We start from the raw sequence: 21818 nt of genomic DNA on the forward strand, positions 1-21818 counted from the left end.
CCTCGGCCCCCAGCCCCAGGGCTGAGGCTCAGAGATGCAGGGAGAAGGAAAACCTCTCTCCACAGGAGCTGGGCGGGTGAGGGAGGCTCGGATGTGGGGCGTCGCAGCCTGTAGGTGTGGAGCCAGCATGCACTTACCGGGGAGCCGAGTCAGCATGTCGCTGACCTCCGAGCGCAGTTTCTCCTGCTGCAGAGCGGAGCACGGCCTCGCTGGGTGCTGGCAGTGTCCCCCGAGGCAGGGTCCGTGACAGGCGTCCTCGCTGGGACCTCTCAACACCCGAGGCTGTGGCTGGCTCCCCGGAAGTGGCCCCGGGAGGTCTGGCCTTGGGGGAGGGGAGGTGCAGGGACAGGAAGAGCAAAGCGGTGAGGGATCAGGCTGGGTAGTTGGCTGGGGCGGGAGGTCCCTGGCCTGGGAGCTCAGGGAGGCTATTGGGGGGACAGGTCGCTGCCCCCTCAAACTGCAGCTTCACCTGAATGAGGTGGAAGCCAGGACACCTGAGAACAGCCGCCTCCCTGTGCCCGGGGCACTTTGGTCCCAGGGCACTTCCAGGGGCCTGAGGGCAGCTCCCTGCACCCGCATCCGGGGCCCATCCCAGGGAATGGGCTGCCTGGGGCCAGCAGGGCAGGTCCCCTGGGGAGGTGAGTTGGATGCAGCAGAGGGCGGAGGGCGTGAGCATCCTGGGCCCGGCTTCGCCTCTGAAGCCTCCTGTGAAATGGGCACCTGTTCCCCCCCCCCCCCCCCGGGCAGGCCCTGGGTGCTCCGGGAGGGGCGGGGCAGTTCTCGGATTCTGGTCTGGCTGCAGGCAGGCCTCCGGGCTCCGTGGCTCCAGCGGCTCTGGGGAGGGTGCAGAGAGGAGAGGGTATGCTTCGTCCCACCGGCCTGGCAGCAGGCAGAGCCCCTGTGGGTCGCTTCGCCTATTCGTTCATTCATTCATGCGCACCTTGAACAAACCCCTCTCTGGAGCCCTCTAGGCTCCTCCCGGCCAGGAGAGGTTGGGCCTGGGCCTGCCCTGAAGGAATGGGAGGGTCACCTGTGCTGGGGGTGCAGGTGATCGGGGAGGCTTCCTGGAAGAGGTGGCCCTTGAGCCAGGCCTCAGCGAGTAACCGTGGTGGGTTCCGGGGAGGCGAGGAAGGCATTCAGATGCAGAAGCACCAGGAGCGAAACCCTGGAGGCGGGAAGGCTGGGCTGTCGGATCTGACGGGGAGGGGCTCAGCAGGGGACCTGAGCAGGGGCCCCAAAGGGTGGGCTGGGGCATGGCCCCCCGGAGCCGTGAAGGCTGTGGATGAAGGAGCCACCTGGGCAGCAGAGGAGAGGCGGGGAGGAGCCTGGGTGCCCGCCAGGCTCGGAGGGGGCGCAGGGCGGAGGCTCAGGGCAGCCTATGGCCGGGCCACCCTCGGGGTCCTCCTGTGTCGGCTGGCCGTGGGGCACGGGGCAGGAGCAGGAACCCCGGTCCAGGGCCCCTTGTCCTGTGTGTCCTCGGCACCTGCTCGCCTTCTCTGGTCCCGTTTCCTGTCTGTCACGGGGACTTCCTCGGCGGCGTCCGAGGGGAGCGAGCGAGGTGTGGTGTGGCGGGGGGCTTTGCTGAGGAAGGGGGTGGCATCCGGGTCCTACGTTCACAGCTCTGGGATCTGCTGTCCGGGGTTAGCCCCGGCTCTGTCACCCGGTCACCAGGTAACCCGGGCATGTGGCCCTCTGGACGCACAAAGACGTCCTGCGTCTGTGAAACGGGCAGCGATGGCATTCGCCTCCCTGGGTGTGGGGTTGGGGCTGCGGGGAGCCTTTGGAGCCGGGGCTGTGCAGGGGGGTGCCCTTGGTATCCTGCCAAGGGGGCCCCACACTCCACTCTCTGGTCATCAGACCCTCGTCAGGGTGTACCACGGGGCCCCCCACCATGGGCACCTGGGCGGTCCCCGAGGAGGGGGTGGCCATACCCCAGGCCGATTGAAGGGGCCTTTGGTACCGCTGCTGGTGCAGGAGCTGTGCGCCTTCCCGGGAATGACATGGCAGGGCTCGCTTCAGCCGTGTTCTGTAGACAAGCACCCCTCCACCGGGAACCCGGAATTCACGCTGAGGGGGGGGGGGAGGGCGGGGGGGAGGGGGCTCATGGCTGGCCGCAAGGAGGTCGTTTATATTGGCTAAGCGGCTTAATTAGCCCGCACCGGAAGGTGACACAGAGCAGGGGACGCTGTGAAGGGTTAGTTAGCCTCTGAGAGATTACATTGTATTCAGCGCTCTGTTAAAGTTTGAATTAATTTTTCCCATGGGCTTGCTCACATTCTAATTTTCAACTAAATGAGACATCTGTTTCAGAAAAGGAAAATTTGCTCGGGTTGTCATGGCAACTATCGTTCTGTAAGGAAATTATTCCAATGGTTCCTTTAGAACAGAAAGACAGAGATCCGGGGCATAAAGCCGCCTCCGTCGCTCGGTCGGAATTCTGATTCACCCGGCCTCCCTGGGCCCTGCGTCCTGCCCTCGGGGCGGCGTCGGGCCCTGGGCCGGGGTGGGGGCGGGGCCGGGGCCAGGTTGGCTGGACGTGTGGACCCGACTCCTGTGCACCCGGCCCCGTGCCTGGCGTTCGTGGGTCTCGGACCACGGCTGCCCGGGGTGGGCGCAGCGAGGGGCGGCTGGTCCCACTGCCGCGTAGGTGCGACCCCGGGCAGCCTTGCCCTTCACCTCTGGCCCCAAGGGCCTTGCTCGGCGATGCCCGAGTGTGCAGACGCAGACACCCGGGCAGACACCCCACAGGAGGGACAGGGCCCTTCCTGCCTTGTGAGGTCACCCCGAAGAGTCTGTCCCTCCTGGTCGCCACCTGCCGCCCTTGAGAAAGGCCCCAGCCCGCCGAGGGGCTCCCAGCCCGCCGAGGGGCTCCCAGCTGGGCATTTTCCTGTGGGATTGGACCCTCCTGCTCCCCCAGTTCCAATAAAAGCCAGGACGTGGCCTCCCTGTGGACAGAGCTGGTGTCGGGCGTGCGACTCAGTCCTCTAAGACCCCCCCCCCCTTGTCAGCCTTGGGCAAGGACCCTCCTGCCCTCATGGGTGAGGTCAGGGCACTTGACCCCGGCTGGGAGAGGTGAAGGGCAGAACCGTGGGCAGACAGGAGGTGTGGGGTCCACTTCTGTGCCCTTTCCACCCGTGAGCGGGGACAAGGCAGCCCTGAGCGGGGACCTGACCGTCCCGGAGCGGCCCTGCCCCCACCCGGTGCTGCCCGCAGGCAGCCTACGGATCTGATGGCCCCAAAGACAGGCGTGGGGGAGGGGAGGGGAGGGAGGCGGGGCACAGTCCTGCCTCTCACGGGCTCTGCCTGGGACCCACTGTGTGAAGTGGGCAGCGGGCACCTCCCCGGGCATCTCCGAGGGCAGGCGGACTCCGGCTTCCAGGATCGGAGGTGCTGTGTTTCCAAGAACCAGGCAGGTGCATCTACGGGGAACGTCACCCCCCAGGAAGGTCATGAGTGCAGGGCGAGGGGAGGTGGGGGCTGAGGCCTGGGCTGTGGTTCGGCCCCTGGGCCTCTGGGGGCCTCTGATACATCCCCAGTTGCCCCTTTCAGAAGCCAGCTTGCCGTGGCTCCCGGCTGACAGGCGCCCCCTCCCCCCTGATGGGCTGTCCTGTCTGGTAAACGTTGGGTTCCATTTTTGAAAAATGGGTCCTGTGTTTGGAAGGCCACGCCCGAAACACTGCTCCTCACACAGGCGGCTCCAGGGAGGACCCTGGTGTGGCCCAGGGCCTGCCCGCAGCCACGCCCGGGCCCAGCCTGAGGGGCTCTGGGTGCACCCTGGGATGGGGCCCCAGAAATGTCAGAGCCAGGCTCAGCCGGGGGCGGGAGCAGGCTCCACGGCTCTTGTGGGTGGAGTTTCTCCGGTCAGATGTTCCCACCTCCCACCTAGCACCCCCAGGCTTCCCGGGTGACGGTTCAGAGTCTTCTGACGACTTCCTTCCGCCTAAGGAGTGATCCTGAGGACGCTTTTGTTGTCAACGAAAACCCAATTCCAGTGGCTTCCTTTGGGCCCCTAGAACCGAGAGGTCCAGTGTTGGGGTGGTGGGGGGCTCTCCTGGGCCCCGTGCTCCAGCCGCCTCTGCGGCAGCTTCCCGGTTTATACACGGGCCGGCACGTCCTCGTCCCACCCGCGAGTGGAATGTCTGGGCGCCCTCCGTGGGCAGGACAAGGCACATGCACACGTGCCAGGTGAGGGGAGGGACTGTGCTGTGTGTCTGGCCACCGTCGGGGGTTCAGTCCCTGGCCTGGTCCGTGGGCCCTGCCCCGAGGGCTGCGGCGGGGCCAGCCCTGCCTGGACCCTGGTGGGGCCTCAGCTGGACGCAGGAATGTGTGTCCTCACCTGCGACCACCCACCTAGGGGGGCGGGGGATGCTCTCAGTGGGTTTGAGCGAGAAAGATCTTGGGCAAAAGCTGATTTTTTCACCTTCCATGTTTCATGGCACAAATAAATGCTCCTGTTCATGTAGAGAATAGCCGGGTCAGGTAAGCAGCGGGAAGAGGGAGGAGCCTGCCGCCTGGTGGGCGTGTCGGCATCAGGCCAGTCCTGGTGGCCTTGGGCGCCGCTCCCTGCCTGCTCCCCCTCCTGTGGCTGCCCCCATGCTCCCGCCAGCTCTGAACCCCTCTCTTCCCCCTCCCAGGCAGCCCTGGTTTTACGGCTGGGGCTTTAACCTCCCGCGAGGACAAGCCCTGCTGGAGAAGTGGAACCTCATTCCCGAAGGCGTGGACATCCTCATAACCCACGGACCCCCACTGGGTAAGAGTCAGCGCAGCCCCTGCCCACCCCCGCAGCCCAGCCCCAGCCCAGCTCCCCCCCCAGCCCAGCCCCAGCCCAGCCCAGCCCCAGCCCCAGCCCAGCCCCAGCCCAGCTCCCCCTCCCCCAGCCCAGACCCAGCCCAGCCCAGCCCCAGCCCTAGCCCCAGGTCCAACCCCAGCCCAGCCCCAGCCCACCCCCCCGCCGGCCCAGCCCAGCCCAGCTCCGCCCCCCCCCCAGCCCAGACCCAGCCCAGCCCAGCCCCAGCCCTAGCCCCAGGTCCAACCCCAGCCCAGCCCCAGCCCAGCCCAGCCCCAGCCCCCCCTCCAGTCCCAGACCCAGATGCCCCCCTGCAGCCCAGCCCCAGCCCCACCCAGCCCCAGCCCAGCCCAGCCCAGCCCAGGTCTCCCCCCAGCCCAGCCCCAGCCCCAGCCTCAGCCCCAGCCCCAGCCCTAGCCCCAGCCCCAGCACCAGCCCCAGCCCCAGCCCCAGCCCCAGCCCCAGCCCAGCCCCAGCCCCAGCCCCAGCCCCAGCCCAGCCCCAGCCCCAGCCCCAGCCCCAGCCCCAGCCCCAGCCCTAGCCCCAGGTCCAGCCCTAGCCCAGCCCTCACTCCAGCCCCAGATCCAGACGCCCCCCACCCCCCCCCCGCCCCTATCCCAGCCTAGCCCAGCCCAGCCCAGCCCCAGCTCCAGCCCCAGCCCCAGCCCCGGGCCAGCCTGCTCTCTCCAGGGAGGACGTTGAGGGTGGGTGCGTGGAGTCTGGCCTGGCCCTGTTCTGAGCCAGTTTGCTGGGGCATCAGGAGTCCTCCATTGGCTCCCTGATCTCCTGAGCTGGGGGCTGGATTTGTGACTCCACAGACTCCTCCCAGCCCCGCCAGGAGTTCAGGATCACTGCCGTGTTACACATGTGGCAGCTGGAGCTTCCTGTTACACAGGAAGGAGCTGCCCTACTGTGTGCCAGAGTCAGAAGGCAGCTCTGAGTCCTGGGCACTCAGCACCCAGGGCCACTCCCACAGGCCCATCTGGTGCACCCTCACCTGTCAGACACCTGGGAGCCCCCTGCCCACCCAGCAGGCTCCATGCCTCTGGAACCCACCCCGCAGCTCTCCTCCCCACCTCCCCTCACCTGGCCCCCTTCCCGTCCCTCAGCTTGTCCCTTTGATTCCACCTCCAGACGGTCCCAGCCGCTCCCTCCTCTCTCCACCTCTGCCCTCACCAATGGCTCTCTGACGACCTCCTCGCTGGCCTGCAGCCCCAAGTCCTGCCCCTCCGCTCCCCGCTGCTCACACATGCTATCCCTCTGGCACCCTCTGGCTCCCTCAGCTCTTCAAACTCCTGGCAGTTCAGCCCAGACCAGCTTCCTTCTCCCACCACAGCCTCTGCCGAACCTGCCACCCCTCCCTCCGTACTTGGGGGCCAGGCTAGGGCTGGGCGACACTGGACCTGGGGTTCACCGGACACAGAGCTTGGGACCAGGGCTCCCGGACCACTGGGTGGGGCCCAGCCCAGCGGGACACATTCAGGGGTTCGGGAAGCCTGAGAGCAGAGGCAGAGACAGCTGTCAGAGGGGGCCTGGGGAGCTTGTGGAGGAGGGGACCACAGAGTGGGGTCTGGGGGAGGCAGGGAAGGGAGGGAGAGGGGGGCATGCCAGATGCGAGGGGCCCAGTGCAGCTGGAGTCATTCGCTCACACACCTGTGCAGGAAGGAGCTGCCCCACTGTGTGCCAGGCGCCCAGCCAGGGCCCACAAAGGGCTGAGAGGAAGGCTTTGCTATCCCTGTTTTCAAATGGAGGAGCCCCAAGTCCCGGGGCCCTGGTAGGGTTTAGGGGCGACACACAGCTGATTGTAACCGGGGCTGTGCGAGCCCCACGGGAAGCCCGCTGATCACACCCATCGTGTCGGTCGCTAGAGTGAGGCTGTGGGGCAGGTTGGTGTCCCTCCCTCCCTCCCTCCCTCCCTCAGTCCGTCTGTCCAAGCAGTATCTTTGGGGGTCCTGCTCCCCGGGTGCCTCCCCGCACCCCTTCACACACAGCGCAGCTCCTGCTGTGGGAGTGCCTGTGTGCCCAGCCCAGCCGCCTGTGATGCGTTGCTGAATGAAACCAAGGCAGAGAGGTCACATGACTCACCCAAGGGCACACAGCCAGGGGGTCGCAGAGCCCGGGACCTGACACAGGCGTGGGCCCCAAGCCTGCACCCTGCTCGCTTCCTGCCTCTTCTCTTCGCTCCGTCCTCCCCGCCCCTCCTCCTCCCTCTGCCTTCGTTCTCGCTGCCTCAGTCTCTCTCCCGCTCTGTCTCTCTCATCTTCAAGTCAACGTGTGTTGCTGCCTGCCTGATTCTCTGAGTCGAGGGACCGTGTGGTGCCCCCAGCCCCCCGAGCAGTTGTGAAAACCCGTTGTGCCCACCCAAACAGAGGGGCCGAGATGGGCCGGGGTGCCGTCTGGAGCAATCAGCTAGTCTTTGTTTGTGTAGCCGTGTGAGGATAACAAGCAGCTGCCATATGGGCGCTCCGGGAGGCTGGCGCGCAGCAGACCCAGGCGCTGCGTGAGCCACGCCGCGTGGAATGGAGTTCATTTTCATGCTTTTGTGATGTTTGTTTAGAAAGTTTTCGACATGGAAGTCTTGCTTCTGGTTCCTCTCCGCGGCTGGCACGGGGTGCCCTGGCCTCTCCTGTCCCCCTCAGGCTTCAGTTTGCTTGTCTGCCACGGTGCTTGCCACCCTTGGGGCCGCTTGGAGCATGAGTGGTCAGGGGCTCCAGTGTTCAAGCACTCCCGCCCCACCTGCCTGCCACTCCGGGCTCTTGTAAGCGTGGCTGTGTGTGTGGCCAGCAGGGGTGGGGCCTGGCTGGGGAGAGCGTGCTGGGTGCGGGAGCTACGCCAGGCCTGTGAGTCCAGAAGCCCCAGTCTCCGAGGTTGCAAAGGCTGCTGACTGGGGTCTGCGGTGCGAGCGAACGACTCACTGCCCTCCTGCTCTCTCCCCGGCACAGGCTTCCTGGACTGGGTCCCCAAGAAGATGCAGCGGGTGGGCTGCGTGGAGCTGCTCAACACGGTGCAGAGACGCGTCCAGCCGCGGCTGCATGTCTTCGGCCACATCCATGAAGGTCAGCATGTGGGGCGGGGGTGGGGACCGCACATACCAGGGGCTCCTCACTGGCTCTTTAGAAGGCCATCTCGCCTCCCTTCAACCTAGTGACCTCCTCGCTGATTTCTCTGGTAGAGGAAGTGGCCCATTGGTGTTGGTGATGATGGTGATGCTGCTGCTGGTGGTGATAGTGATGATCGTGATGGTGGTGATGATGATGGTGGTGATGGTGGTAGTGATGGTGGTGGTGATGATAGTGACGGTGATGGTGATGGTGATGATGTGATGGTGGTAGTGATGGTGATGGTGATGGGGGTGATGATGGTGATGATGGTGGTGATGGTGGTGGTGGTGATGGTGATGATGGTCATGTGATGGCAATGGTGGTAGTGGTGGTGGTGATGGTGATCATGGTGATCATGGTGATGGTGATGGTGGTGATGATGGTGGTGATGGTGATGGTGATCATGTGATGGCGATGGTGGTGATGGTGGTGATGGTGATGAAGGTGATGGTGATGATGGTGATCATGTGATGGCGATGGTGGTGATGGTGATGGTGGTGATGCTGATGAAGGTGGTGGTGATGGTGATCATGTGATGGCGATGGTGGTGATGGTGGTGATGGTGATGAAGGTGGTGGTGATGATGGTGATCATGTGATGGCGATGGTGGTGATGGTGGTGATGGTGATGATGGTGATCATGTGATGGCAATGGTGGTGATTGTGATGGTGGTGATGGTGATGAAGGTGGTGGTGATGATAGTGATCATGTGATGGTGATGGTGGTGATGGTGATGGTGGTGATGGTGGTGATGGTGGTAAAGGTGCTGGTGATGATGGTGATGGTGGTGATGGTGGTGATGATGGTGATCATGTGATGGCGATGGTGGTGATAGTGGTGATAGTGGTGATGATGATGGTGATGGTGGTGATGGTGATGATGGTGATCATGTGATGGCGATGGTGGTGATGGTGATGGTGGTGATGGTGATGGTGGTGATGGTGATGGTGGTGATGGTGGTGATGGTAGTGATGGTGATGATGGTGATGGTGGTGATAGTGGTGATGATGGTGATGGTGATGGTGGTGATGGTGATGGTGGTGATGATGGTGATCACGTGATGGCGATGGTGGTGATAGTTGTGATAGTGGTGATGATGGTGGTGATGGTGGTGATGGTGATGATGGTGATCATGTGATGGCGATGGTGGTGATAGTGGTGATGGTGGTGATGGTGATGGTGGTGATAGTGATGGTGGTGATGGTGATGGTGGTGATAGTGATGGTGGTGATGGTGGTGATGGTGATGGTGGTGATGATGGTGATGGTGGTGATGGTGATGGTGGTGATGGTGGTGATGGTGATGGTGGTGATGGTGATGGTGGTGATGGTGATGGTGGTGATGGTGGTGATGATGGTGATGGTGGTGATGATGGTGGTGGTGGTGATGGTGGTGATAGTGGTGATGATGGTGATGGTGATGGTGGTGATGGTGATGGTGGTGATGGTGGTGATAGTGGTGATGATGGCGATGGTGGTGGTGGTGATGGTGTCAATGCCGATGTCTCACTGTGTGCTTTCCGGGCTCTGTGCTGAACACCAGAGGGGGATTATCTCATTTGGCCCCCACAGCAGCCTTGGGAAGAGCAGCCGTCATTGTCAGCTGTACTGACAGTGAAGAGACCGAGTTGAGAGTTTCAGCAGTTTGGCCCACGGTGGCTGAGTGCCCTGGACTGCTGCCCCACCAGACCACGCTCACTGCTCTGGGTCCTGGCCCTGCCCCTCAGCCTTCACAGGTGTGTGCTTACTTTCCAGGGTACGGTGTCATGGCGGATGGGACCACCACCTATGTGAATGCGTCCGTGTGCACCGTGAACTACCAGCCTGTGAACCCACCCATAGTCATCGACCTGCCCACGCCCCGGAACTCCTGACTGCCCCTGCTGCCGCAGCCCCCCCACCCGCAGCAGCTGCGTGTGCCTGGCTGAGAGCACGGAGCCCCGCCGCCCCCTTCCATGCACACAACCCGTCCGGCCGCGGGGACCGGCCCAGCAGGTGCGTTGAGGCCTTGGAATGAAGCATCTCACCCCTGACTCTTCAGCCTCTGTCATCTGGAGTCGGGACCCTGTGGGTCTTTGGGGGTTCTGTGTTCATTACTGTTTCCTGCGTGGACATCCCGTGTGCACCTCGGTGAAGGACCTACGGAGCGGTGGCCTGTTGTGCTGGGAAGGGACTGCACTTCATCCTTCGCAGTGGGACGCCTTCGTGGTGTGGGAAGCCACTGTTCTGGACAGATTTTGGAAGTCCTTGCACAAAGTCTCCCTCTAGCCAAGCGTCCCGTGGCTGCCAGCCCCAGGGCGGGGGTGGGTGGGAGGTTGTATAGTCAGTACGACAGCCCCTCCTCCGCTCCCAGGCTGCGCAGTGTCCGAGGGAGTGTCCGGGACTTCTCAGGAATGCCACTGCCCTGGAGCCTGCACACCCGGCCCGTGTGGTTCCCATTTTCTCCTGCGGGCGTCTTTGCTGACACTTGCTCGCTCAGAGCCTGGATGATTTGGGGGGTTGGTTCTACAGAATGAGCCCAGGACCCGCTGCAGGGTTCCCAAGTCATGGACGAGGCCTGTTCCCACGGGGGCTACGCTGGTCTGCAGAACTCAGCAGCCTGGAGGGCCCACAGGCCGAGGCCACCCTGCCACGCATGTGCTCAGGCTGGCGTGCACCATGCACACGCATGCACGCACATGCACACCCCTCTTAATTGAATGAGCGGGTCCCATGCTTCTCATTGCCGTCCTCGAATGGGCCCCACCCCCCGTGGGGTTTCCCTCACGCTGTTTGGATTCCACCTGGCGCGCCCACAGCTGAGGGTGGCGAATGGGTCACAGAACTCGTCCCAGCGCCAGTTGGCCCATAACGGGAGGTGGCACAGTGACAGCACAGGCCCAGGGGCCTCCCTTTTCTTTTTAAATCAGGACTGGGGGAGGGGGGTTGGGCTGAATCTCTGAGGGAGGGGCAGCCAGCAGGGCCTGGTGGGGGAGCGGCGAGGGAGGCAGGGTGGGCGCGTGCAGCGTCAGGGTCTGTCTTCATTTATGATTTGGCTGTTTTGTTCATCATGGATGTTTTTGCATCAACTTTGATTTTTAAAAACATTGCATTAAAATAGTATCCGTTACCGTCCTCACTGAGGTTTTTGGTAACCCCTTAAATTGTGCACCCGAGGGGAGGGACCGACTCACCTCCCCCGAGTCCCAGCCAGGAACCATCATGGAATGAGCCTTGGCTGTTACATCTCATTTCATCCTGTCCAGCCTGCCAGGTGGGTACTGTTGGCCCCATTTTAGAGACGAAGAGAAAGACCAGAGCGGCGAGGTAACTGGCCTGAGGGTGCACAGCTCAGAAGGGGCAGAGGCAGGATCTGAACCTGCTTTCCCCACCACCAGCGCTCGCCCTGTATGGCGAGGCGCGCCCAAGGTCCTTGTTTTTGGTAACTACGGTCCCATTCGGACCTTCTGGTTCATGGCTCATGGTGCCCCGGAGCCTTGAGGGTGCTGTTCCCGGAGCCCCGCACCCTGGCATCCCCTAAACTCTGCTGATTCCTCCCTACTTGGCGAGGCTCTCTGTGGGGCCCGGGGCACCACCGGGGGCTGCGGCCACTCCGCACTGGCCCAGGCCAGCTTCGCACTTTGGGGGGCAGGGCTTCTGGAGCCGTTTGGCCCAAGTGGTTCCTGGCGGCTGGGTGTTTACGAGGTCCGGCGGTGCCCCACAGAGTTGGGGGTCGGGGGAGAAAACAAGGCCCTTTCAGTCGCCTCTACTGCATTTCTATGTGGACCAAGATCTATAAACTTAAATCTTCCTGAGGCATCTTCAGAATATGGTGTATTTTTATGTGGAGAAGGAAAGCTACGAAGGCAGCTGTTACTTTAAGAGAACATTCATTACAAGTCCTTGAGGTACGAGAGCTGATGGCGTGCTCCTCAACCATGTTGGCATAACTTGATTGTGGCTGTAATTTTTTTGTCAAGCATGTCAGACAATAAAGTCTTTGTAAAAAGAAAGACAAGTCCACGTGGCACCTCTTCCTGTGTCTGTGTGTCGTGTGGGGCATGTGGGGCAGGAGCAGCGTTGCCCCGTGGGTCCTGGGTCCAGGACCTTCCTTCCACGGTCAGCGACAGGTGCCCCTCTGCTCGCTCCAGCGTCCTGGGGGGTGGGGGGTCTCAGGTGGTTAGCAGGGGCAGTTCTGTGCCCTGTTGTGTTCCAATACCTTCCGGGCATTAGCATGTGCGACCCCACTCTTGCCAACCTAGGGGGCCAGGTGTTGCCCAAGAAAAGCACTGGAAGGTATAGTGACTCCAGGCTCAAAGCTCCCTAAGCTGCAAAAGTCCTGCCCCTTTCAACCATCCATCGATTCATTATACACCCATCCACTCACCTACCTATTGACCCATCCACCATCCACCATCCATCCATCCATCCACCCACCCATCCATCATCCATCCATCCATCCATCCATCCATCATCCATCCATCCATTCATCCATCCATCCACCCATCCATCATCCATCCATCCATCATCCATCCATCCATTCATCCATCCATCCATCCACCCATCCACCATCCATTCATCCATCCATCCATCCATCATCCATCCATCTATCCATTCATCAATCCATCCACCCATCCATCCATCATCCATCCATCCATCCATCCACCTATCCACCCAACATCCATCCATCCATCCATCCACCCACCCACCCATCCATCCATCCATCCATCCACCCACCCAGCATCCATCTATCCACCCATCTAACCATTGACTCATCCATCCACCACCCATCCACTCATCCATCCACTTACCTATTGACCTATCTATCCATCTGTCCATCCATCCATTCATTCACTCCACACTCACTCACTGAGCATCTCCCACGGGCCTGGCTTGGACTAGGGAGATGGCAGTAGTGCTGCTGACAGGGTTGGGAGGTGGACTGATGAGGAATGGATGTGGGGTGTGGGGATGGGGTGAGGGAGAGCTAAGATGGCAATGGATGTTGGCTGCCAGCATGGAGGTGGAGCATGGGAGCGGGAAGAGCAGGCTTGAGGAGGGGCGTTGTGCCTGTGGGATATATATTTTAAAATATATATATTTTTATTGATTTCAGAGAGGAAGGGAGAGGGAGGGATGGATAGAAACATCAATGATGAGAGAATCATTGACTGGCTGCCTCTTACATGCCCCACACTGGGCATGTGCCCACAACCCGGGCATGTGCCCTGACTGGGGATCTAACCCTGACCTCCTGGTTCATAGGTCGACGTTCAACCACTGAGCCATGCTGACCGGGCCTTAAGGGTTTTAAGGGGGGAGATTTTGGGGGTGTCCCAGGGGAAGATCTCAATAGAATATTCGTCAGGTGTTTCCTTTCAGGGTCCAGGTCTCCACTGTGGATTGGTTGGCGTCAGGGCAGGGGTCATTACTCAGGGCAGCTGGTGTGAGGTCAGGCGTGGCTTAGCCTGTCTGGGCCTGGAGCTGAGATGCAACTGAGGCCTGGATGTTATCTGAAGGAAGCAAAGGTCACGGGGTCTAAACCGCATGACCGGCCATAGATCCTCGAGGGGGATGGTAGGCGGTTAGACAGACCTGAGCAGAACAAGGGGGAGGGGCCAAGTACAGGAGGTCGCCAGGGCAGAAATCCCCAGGTGCCTAGCAACAGGTGGGACCTTGACCCCAGGGTGACCTTTGCTCCACATACGTCTTTAAGTTACCTTGACATATATAAATCTTGCTGAGCTTTTTGTTGCGACTGCATAGCATTTACAGATGAAAGAAGGGAGAAGTGATATTTTTAGAACATCGGGTCTCGTGATTCACGCAAACCATTCCTCTCTCTGTTTATTTAAGTCTTTGATTTCTTTCATCCACGCTCGCATTTTTCGCCAAAGAGATTTTGTACACAGGTTTATACCCAAGTACTTCACTGGGGGAGGGGTCACTGTAAATAGCTGTTTATTAAACGTCACATTCCAGCGGTCCGCTGTGGACAAGCATGATTCACTTTCGTATGTTGCCCTTGTAACTCAGTGTTTTGGAGGGTTCTCTGGAATTGCCTGGGCAGGTGGCCACCTCGTTTGCAGACAGAGGCAGTTTTACCTGTTCCTTCCCATTTTCATTTTTTCTTGCCGTATTGCACTGGAAGGCCTGTCAGTATGATGACGCACAGGAGGGACGGGAGCATCCGGGCCTGGTTTCTAATCTCCGGGGAAAGCCATCGCTCCCCCCCACCCCGCTCACTCTGACGTTAGCTTTAGGTTTTTGTAAAGGTTCTCTACTCAGTTAAGGAGGTTCTCTGGTTCCCAGTTTGTTAGTTTTTCTCAGGAATTAATGCTGAATTGTGGCAAATGCCTCTTCTCCATCTTTTTTTTTTTTTTTAAATATATTTTATTGATTTTTTACAGAGAGGAAGGGAGAGGGAATAGAGAGCTAGAAACATCGATGAGAGAGAAACATCGATCAGCTGCCTCCTGCACACCCCCCACTGGGGATGTGCCCGCAACCAAGGTACATGCCCTTGACCGGAATCGAACCCGGGACCCTTCAGTCCGCAGGCCGACGCTCTATCCATTGAGCCAAACCGGTTTCAGCCATCTTTTGAGAGGATTGTGATGTGATCGGTCTGGCCGGGGTCTCCGAGTTTACCCCCGGGAGTTCACTGAACTTCTCGGAGATGTAGCTTCTTGTTTTCCTCCCCGTTTGGGCAATTTCCCTCTCTCCTCTCCCTCCGGGATCCCCGCGTTGACTCCCAGTGTGTGCTGTATGCTTGCTTGTACGCCCCAGGTCTCTGAGGCTGTGTTCATTTCTTTCTTTGTTGTTGTTGTTAAGACCAGATAACCTCAATTCACCTATCTTCGAGTTTTCTATAAAACTGCTATAAAATTATTTCTCATTTTTGAAGGATATTTTGCTAATTACAGAATTTTCCCACTATTTTTTTCTCTGCATTTCAGTTTGGGTACGTGTTTTCGTCAAACTCATGCATCTCTCCTTGTGCCAAGTCTACTATTGAGTCTGCCCACGGCCGTCTTTCTGGTACTGTTTCTCGTTCTTCACACCTGACTGGGACACAGGGCCTGGGCAGAGGAGGGGTGGCAGCCCACAGTGCACTAGACCTCGTGGCCTCCTGGCTTTGACTCCGAGGGCACGGCCCCCCTGCTCAGCCCCTCACTGAAATCCGACCCCGCGGTCTGACTCCGGGCTTTGAGCTTAGGGCTGGGGCTCCTCAGGCTCCCAGAGATGAGGGCTCCCCCAACCCTCCTCTTCCGATTGTGCCTGCGGTCCCGGGCGCTCCCGGAGCAGGTCTGTGCGGCTCCGGGCCGGGCACGGAGGTGCTGGCTGGGCCTGGGCCTGGCTGCTCCCGGGGGAAGGCAGGGCAGGGTGTGGTCCATTTCTGCAGATGCAGATGCAGAAACAGGCGTGGTCCAGGGAGGTAGGCTGCACAGGGCCTGGGGCGTTCTCCCGGAGAAAGGAGCTGCTGGGCTGAGGGTGTCCCTGCCTCCTGCCCTGCCAGAGCCCCTCAGCCTCCTCCCGATGCCCCTGCCACACTGGGGCGGAGGGGGCAGGGCTGAGAGACAGGAGCAAGGAGCTGCCTCCCCGCCCCCCCCAGGCCGCCCTCCACCGCCACACCCACAGGTCTGTCCCTCCGTGGGGCTGGCCTCAGGGTCTCCACGGGTGGGGCGCACCGAGCCAAGGCTGTGGCTGGTGGGACAGAGGGGGCTGGCGTGGCCAGCAGGCCCGGCGCCCTCAGGACCAGCAGCTCTGACTCCTGCTTCCCGAGAACCCGCTGGCGCCCCAGGAGGGGGAGAAGCCACCAGGTGTCGCCCAGCCCGAGAACCACTCTGCTCTCCGGTGGGTGGTGGGGGCACCGGGAGCGCTGGGGCCGCATCTGCTCGGGCACCACCTTGGGAGGTCCTCGGACCCGCACAATCCGGCGCAAAGCAGATCTCCACCGCTGCAGCGAGCCGACACCCCAGGTTAGGTGACCACAGAGGAAGAGCAGGTGCGATGAGGCCCTGGCCTGGGGCACAGAAGCCACGAGGGTCAGCCGGAGCCCTCACTTCAGGCGGTGGCCCACATGGCCGAGCAGGGGTGCAGAAGGGGGGTAGGAGTGGAGGAGGGGGAGGGGGAGGGGGAGGGGAGGTAGGGTGTGGGAGGGGGAGGGGGAGGAGGTAGGAGTGAAGGAGGGGGAGGGGGAAGGAGGGGAGGAGTGGAGGAGGGGGAGGGGGAAGAGTGGAGGAGGGGGAGGGGGAAGAGTGGAGGAGGGGGAGGGGGAGGAATGGAGGAGGGGGAGGGGGAGGGGGAGGAATGGAGGAGGGGGAGGGGGAAGGAGGGAAGGAGTGGAGGAAGGGAGGGAGGGAGAGGAAGGGTCGCAGCCATGGTGCAGGCCCGCATGGCGGGGCTGGGTGGGCAGCGCAGGGTGGCAGTGGTGGCGGCTGGAGATGGGGTGACAGTGGGCTCCTCGCCCCCACCCTCCCCCACAGCCTGTGGTCACACAGCTCAGGGGCAGCTCTCTTGCCTGCTTCTCCTCAGTTCCTTCCAGAACCTTCCAGAAGGCAGCAAACTACATCTCCCTTCCATCTGGGTCGCAGGCGGGGGAAGGACTGAGTGAATTAAAATCCCTCTCAGATGTCAGACCCCGTCCTGTCTGAGGAAGGCTGCCTCCCAAAATGGCCGTTGGTGGGCACGTCCAGCCATGGCCAGCTCAGTGGCCCGTGGCAGGGGGGCAGCCACATGGCAGGGGCAGGGGCAGGTGGGCCAGGTGGGGCAGGGGCAGGTGGGGCAGGGGCAGGTGGGGCAGGTGGGGCAGGGGCAGGTGGGGCAGGGGCAGGTGGGGCAGGGGCAGGTGGGGCAGGGGCAGGTGGGGCAGGTGGGGCAGGGGCAGGTGGGGCAGGGGCAGGTGGGGCAGGGGCAGGTGGGGCAGGGGCAGGTGGGGCAGGGGCAGGTGGGGCAGGTGGGGCAGGGGCAGGTGGGGCAGGGGCAGGTGGGGCAGGGGCAGGTGGGGCAGGGGCAGGTGGGGCAGGGGCAGGTGGGGCAGGTGGGGCAGGGGCAGGTGGGGCAGGTGGGGCAGGGGCAGGTGGGGCAGGGGCAGGTGGGGCAGGGGCAGGTGGGGCAGGGGCAGGTGGGGCAGGGCAGGTGCAGGGCCGGTGGGGCAGAGGCCCAGGAAAGCCCAGGACTAGGAAGCGCTGGGGCTGGAGGGGGAGGGCACCTGTGTTCCCAGCCCCCTACAGGCTCTCAGGAATGAAAGCTCCAGCACGGGGGTGGGGGGTGGGGGGTGGGGGTTGGGGGGTGGGGAAGGGGGTCTTTCAAAGCCCTCAGAGCCCTCAGCAGAGGTAACATTTTATTTGCTCAGACCAGTGAGGGGCGCTGAGGCTCCGGGCGATGTCGGCCGCCGGAGAGGCTGTCCCTGGCTGGGACCGAGGGCAGTGCCGAGCCGCTGACCGCGAGGACGCCGGCTCGGGTGGGCTGTTGGTTCCTGGCGACCGCCTGACAGTTCACGAGGCCCCGTGACAGGGTCTGGGTCGTCGTGGGCGCGGCCAGCTCACGGCCCGGCGGGCGCCTACTGCAGGAAGGCGCGCAGGAAGTCGTTGTAGGAGAGCCTGGAGGTCAGCGCCCTGTCGTAGTACTCCAGGATGTGGAAGAACTCCTCCTCCGACAGGTTGATGCTGTACTGCCGCAGCACCTGCGAGAGCCCGGCGGCCAGGTGGGCGGGCGCCCCGGGCCCTGCCTCCAGCGTGCCCTCCCCCTCCAGCGTGCCCCGCTCCAGCGTGCCCTTCCCCTCCAGCGTGCCCCCCTCCAGCGTGCCCCCCTCCAGTGTGTCCTCCCCTTCAGTGTGCCTCCCCAGCGTGCCCCCTCTAGCGTGCCCCCCTCCAGCGTGCCCCCCCAGCGTGCCCTCTCGCTCCAGCGTGCCCTCCCCCTCCAGCGTGCCCTCCCCAGCGTGCCCCCCCCAGCGTGCCCTCCCCCTCCAGCGTGCCCTCCCCCTCCAGCGTGCCCTCCCCAGCGTGCCCCCCCCCAGCGTGCCCTCCCCCTCCAGCGTGCCCTCCCCCTCCAGCGTGCCCCCCTCCAGTGTGTCCTCCCCTTCAGTGTGCCTCCCCAGCGTGCCCCCTCTAGCGTGCCCTCCCCAGCGTGCCCCCCCAGCGTGCCCTCCCCCTCCAGCGTGCCCTCCCCCTCCAGCGTGCCCTTCCCCTCCAGCGTGCCCTCCCCAGCGTGCCCCCCCCAGCGTGCCCTCCCCTTCCAGCGTGCCCCCCTCCAGCGTGCCCCCCTCCAGTGTGTCCTCCCCTTCAGTGTGCCTCCCCAGCGTGCCCCCTCTAGCGTGCCCCCCTCCAGCGTGCCCCCCCAGCGTGCCCTCTCCCTCCAGCGTGCCCTCCCCCTCCAGCGTGCCCTCCCCAGCGTGCCCCCCCAGCGTGCCCTCCCCCTCCAGCGTGCCCCCCTCCAGCGTGCCCCCCTCCAGTGTGTCCTCCCCTCCAGTGTGCCCTCCCCTTCAGTGTGCCTCCCCCTCCAGCATGCCCCCCTCCAGTGTGCCCCCCTCCAGCGTGCCCCCCGCCTCCAGTGTCTCCTGCAGCCCTCACCCCCTCTCCCCTCTCCTCTCTCCCCCATCTTCTCTCCTGAGGGCATTAGAGGCTCCACAGTCAGTCAGCAGAGGGCACTGCTCAGCCGGCCCTGCTGGGGGGTGAGCGTGCTGCCTGTGGAGGCCGCGGGGGCACGGGGCTCCCCTGAGGCAGGGCCCGGCTGCTGGCCTCTGAGTGGCCACAGCTGGGACCTCGCTTCAGCCCCTCCGATTCTGTCCCGTGGGTCCTGCCTGTGAGGCAGACTGGGCCCTGGGTCCCCGCAGAGGCCAGGGGCAGGCCCGCCGTGGGGCCAGGGGCAGCTGGCTCCGGTGTGGGCCCTGAGGGGTGTCCCCAGGGGGGCGTAGAAGCCTTCAGGGGGAGAACCTGGGCCTGTGGGTGAGGGAGGGCACTGTCCCTTCATAACCTGGGGTCCCAGGAATGGGGTCTGGGAGAGCGGCTCCCATGTGGGCCTTCGCTGGGGACCGGCCGGCCACTGGCATGTGGCACCTGCTTCCCGCTCAGAGGCAGCGGGCACACCCTGCGGGGCTCACCTTCCGGAAGTCAGTCACACCCACGAACCCCGTGCCCCCCTCGTCGTAGGACTTGAAGGTGCGGCGCATGGGCCGCCAGCAGTGCATGATCTTGGGCTGGATGCGCAGCAGCGCCGAGTAGAAAGAGGACGTCTCGGCACCGGCTTCTTTCTGGAAAAGAGAGAAAGGAAACCGCCAGGAGGGTGAGAGCGGGGCGCTGGCAGGGGAAGGTGCCATGGACAGGCTGCCCCAGGGAGTGGGGAACCGGCTGTGAGGCCCCCTGCTCATTCCCACTGCTCCCCCTCCCTGCGCCCCCTTCCGGCTCCCTGTGCGCCCCTCGCCCTGCGCCCCCTTCTGGCTCCCCGTGCGCCCCTCCCCTCCCTGCGCTGCCCCACGGGCTGCTCCCGGCCAGAATGGAGCGGAACTCCAAATCCTAAAGGCTGGCCGCCATCCCGCTGTCACTGCGCTGTGTGGGGGCTGTTGAAAACACCATTCCATTTCCACCTCCCGCCCCTGCTCCCCAGGCTGGGAGGAAGGTGGGTCTCTCCATGCCCATTACATGGACTGGGAAACGAGGCTCAGAGAGGCTAGGAGGAGGGGTGGGGGGTGACTGGGCTGTTTGCCTCCAGCAGTGGCCAGGCCACGTCCCCCCACCCTCCTACGCCCTGGAGGGAGGACCCCAGATACCCGCCAACTTCAGAACAGTGTGAGGACAGAAGAGGTTTCAGTGCGGGTTCCTTAGTGGTCTTTTCAATCGCAAGGTGGTAACTGCATCTAGCAATGAGACAGTGCCCGACACCGCGAATGTTTCATTTAGGGGCGATTAGGCGGAAGCCACGCTGGTCTAGGCTCAGCCCCAGTGCAGGCCAAGTGTCACGGGGTGAGCTGTGGGCAGCACCGTAGCACGTTGGGGAAAGTCTAATTTTACGTGGCACTACATGCAACAAGTTAGCACCACGCCAAGGTCTTCCCATTTCACATCAGGTTTAGTGCCTGATCAGGACACGAGGTACATCAGGTACCCAGCCGGCAGACCCGCCTGCGCAGGACACGAGGGACTCTGTGGCCGCTGGCTCTCCCGCACCCAGCCGGGCCTGAGAGAGGGATTTCCCAACCCAGAAGGCCCCTCAGCCCCCGAGATCCCAGCCGCTTTCCCCGGGGGCGGCTCCGCTGCTGAAGGCTGCAGAGGAGGCCCCCAAAGAACCAGACAGAGAAATGAGCTTTAGCTTCCCCGCAGGGAGGCTGCTGGCTACGCAGAGGGGACAGGATGGACTGGCCCGGGCCGCGGGCACCGCCTGTCAGTCACGCCCAGGGCTGAACCACTGGGTGTGGGCTGTGGCCAGCCCTCTGCCTGGAGGCCCATGCTCCCAGCAGGCCCTGGGAGCAGCCATCACTCCGGTAAACAGTCAGTCCGACCCCCCCCCCCACTGCCCTCCCCCCGGCCCGCCTTCCTGCACCAGGTCAGGGTGGCCTCTGCCAGGCATGGGCGCTCTTCTTAACTTGCCGCCCCCTTGAGGGCGCTCGGAAGCCAGCAGACCTCCCATCATGCACAGCAGGGAAACTGAGGCAGGGAGGTGGGGAGGGCCACAGCTGGCCGGGGCTGCAGGCCGCTAAGCTCGGGGTCCCGCGGGGACATCATGGGGACAGCCTTTGCTTGCAGAAGCTGAGCAGAGGAAGACGGAGTTTTTCTGCCATAACCCGGCCTAACCCTCATGCGCTCTTGTTCATCGACTAGAAACTGTGCTGCGGTGGTACCTGATTCCGCACAAAATCACACGTTTCACTGCGCTGAACAGGCGTCCTCAAACTACGGCCCGCGGGCCACATGCGGCCGCCGAGGACATGGATCCGGCCCGCCGGGGGCCGCTGCCTGTCCTGCTTAGCAGCCGACGCGTCCCGGGCCCGCAGTGCGCATAGGAATTTGTTCATAGTTTTGTTTTTTTAAACTATAGTCCGGCCCTCCAACGGTCTGAGGGACAGGGAACTGGCCCCCTGTTTAAAAAGTTTGAGGACCCCTGGCGTAGAAACTTGTATGGAACAAACTGTTCACTGGGTTAACCGCCCCCCTGCTGGCGCCGGGTGCGGTGGGCACCGGACAGGAGCCTTGGGGGGCTGTCGGGTCTGCCCCCCACCTGTGGCCCCTGCCCCGAGTCCGAGGGGAACGAGCTGTGTGTTCCCCAAGCTCAGCAGGCCTGGGTGCCTGTCGCTGCTCAGTGTCCCCACCCTCGGTGTCACAGGCGATGGGCTGGCAGCAGAGACGCCTTGGTCTGCCTCATGTTTCAGAAGGACCCGAGGAAGGCGAGTGCGTGAGCGCGGTGCCCGAGTGGTGAGAGTGAGGGCCCTTCAACTGCCAGGACCGAGGAAAAGCTAACGGCGGGGACGGGCGTCCTCTGTGTTTCAGCACCTCAGGTCCTGGTCCTCTTCACGGAAACAGGACACGGTGGGTGTGGCTTACGCAGGGAAGATGGGGACCGCCCCGCCGGGGAGGCCGTCTAGGGTGGCGGGTGCTGGCTACGCCTTGTGCTCCGGTGTGAGGGCTTCCCTTTGCCTGCCCCCGGGCCCTCCACCCAGCTCGGCCTTTCCAGTGAACCGACCTCACCCTCGGGGCAGCGGGCGCTGTCCGTGTGCCACACGCACGGTGCGGGCGCTCTGGGAAGAGCCATGACAACCGGGTGTCTGCCACCCGTGAGTGAGGACCTGGGACTCCGGCTCCTGACCGGTCCGTCTGGGTCTCCAGAGGGAAGTCTCTGCAGCATTTCCACGGGGTTGACTGAGCTGCTGCAATGCTCCCAAAGCCTGACGGACATCACCCTTCCCCGGAGCTCCCCGCATCCGGGCACAAGCTCCCCGCGTCCGGGCACGAGGCTCCC

The 21818-nt window shown here is 63.0% G+C and overlaps 2 protein-coding genes across 5 annotated transcripts in view; one reads left to right on the forward strand and one right to left on the reverse strand.

Annotated features, from left to right (window-relative positions):
* MPPED1 (metallophosphoesterase domain containing 1) overlaps positions 1-11883 on the forward strand; it is a 63821-nt gene extending 51938 nt beyond the window's left edge. For all 4 annotated transcript variants that reach the window (XM_080661096.1, XM_080661097.1, XM_080661098.1 and 1 more), the window contains 3 exons: positions 4635-4750; positions 7729-7842; positions 9642-11883. In XM_080661096.1, coding sequence (XP_080517222.1) covers positions 4635-4750; positions 7729-7842; positions 9642-9760 — 349 coding nt within the window. In that variant the 3' untranslated portion in view covers positions 9761-11883. The remainder of the gene's footprint in view (positions 1-4634; positions 4751-7728; positions 7843-9641) is intronic.
* A 5354-nt stretch (positions 11884-17237) lies between these two features.
* The window catches only part of EFCAB6 (EF-hand calcium binding domain 6), a gene marked incomplete at its 5' end in the record, with an annotated part of 176794 nt that continues 172213 nt past the window's right edge, over positions 17238-21818 (reverse strand). Inside the window, 2 exons of the mRNA XM_080660273.1 lie at positions 17238-17553; positions 18970-19119. Of these exons, the coding sequence (XP_080516399.1) occupies positions 17431-17553; positions 18970-19119 (273 nt within the window). The 3' untranslated portion in view covers positions 17238-17430. The remainder of the gene's footprint in view (positions 17554-18969; positions 19120-21818) is intronic.

The sequence above is a fragment of the Plecotus auritus genome, assembly GCF_963455305.1.
Source record: "Plecotus auritus genome assembly, chromosome: 3".
Lineage (NCBI taxonomy): Eukaryota > Metazoa > Chordata > Mammalia > Chiroptera > Vespertilionidae > Plecotus > Plecotus auritus.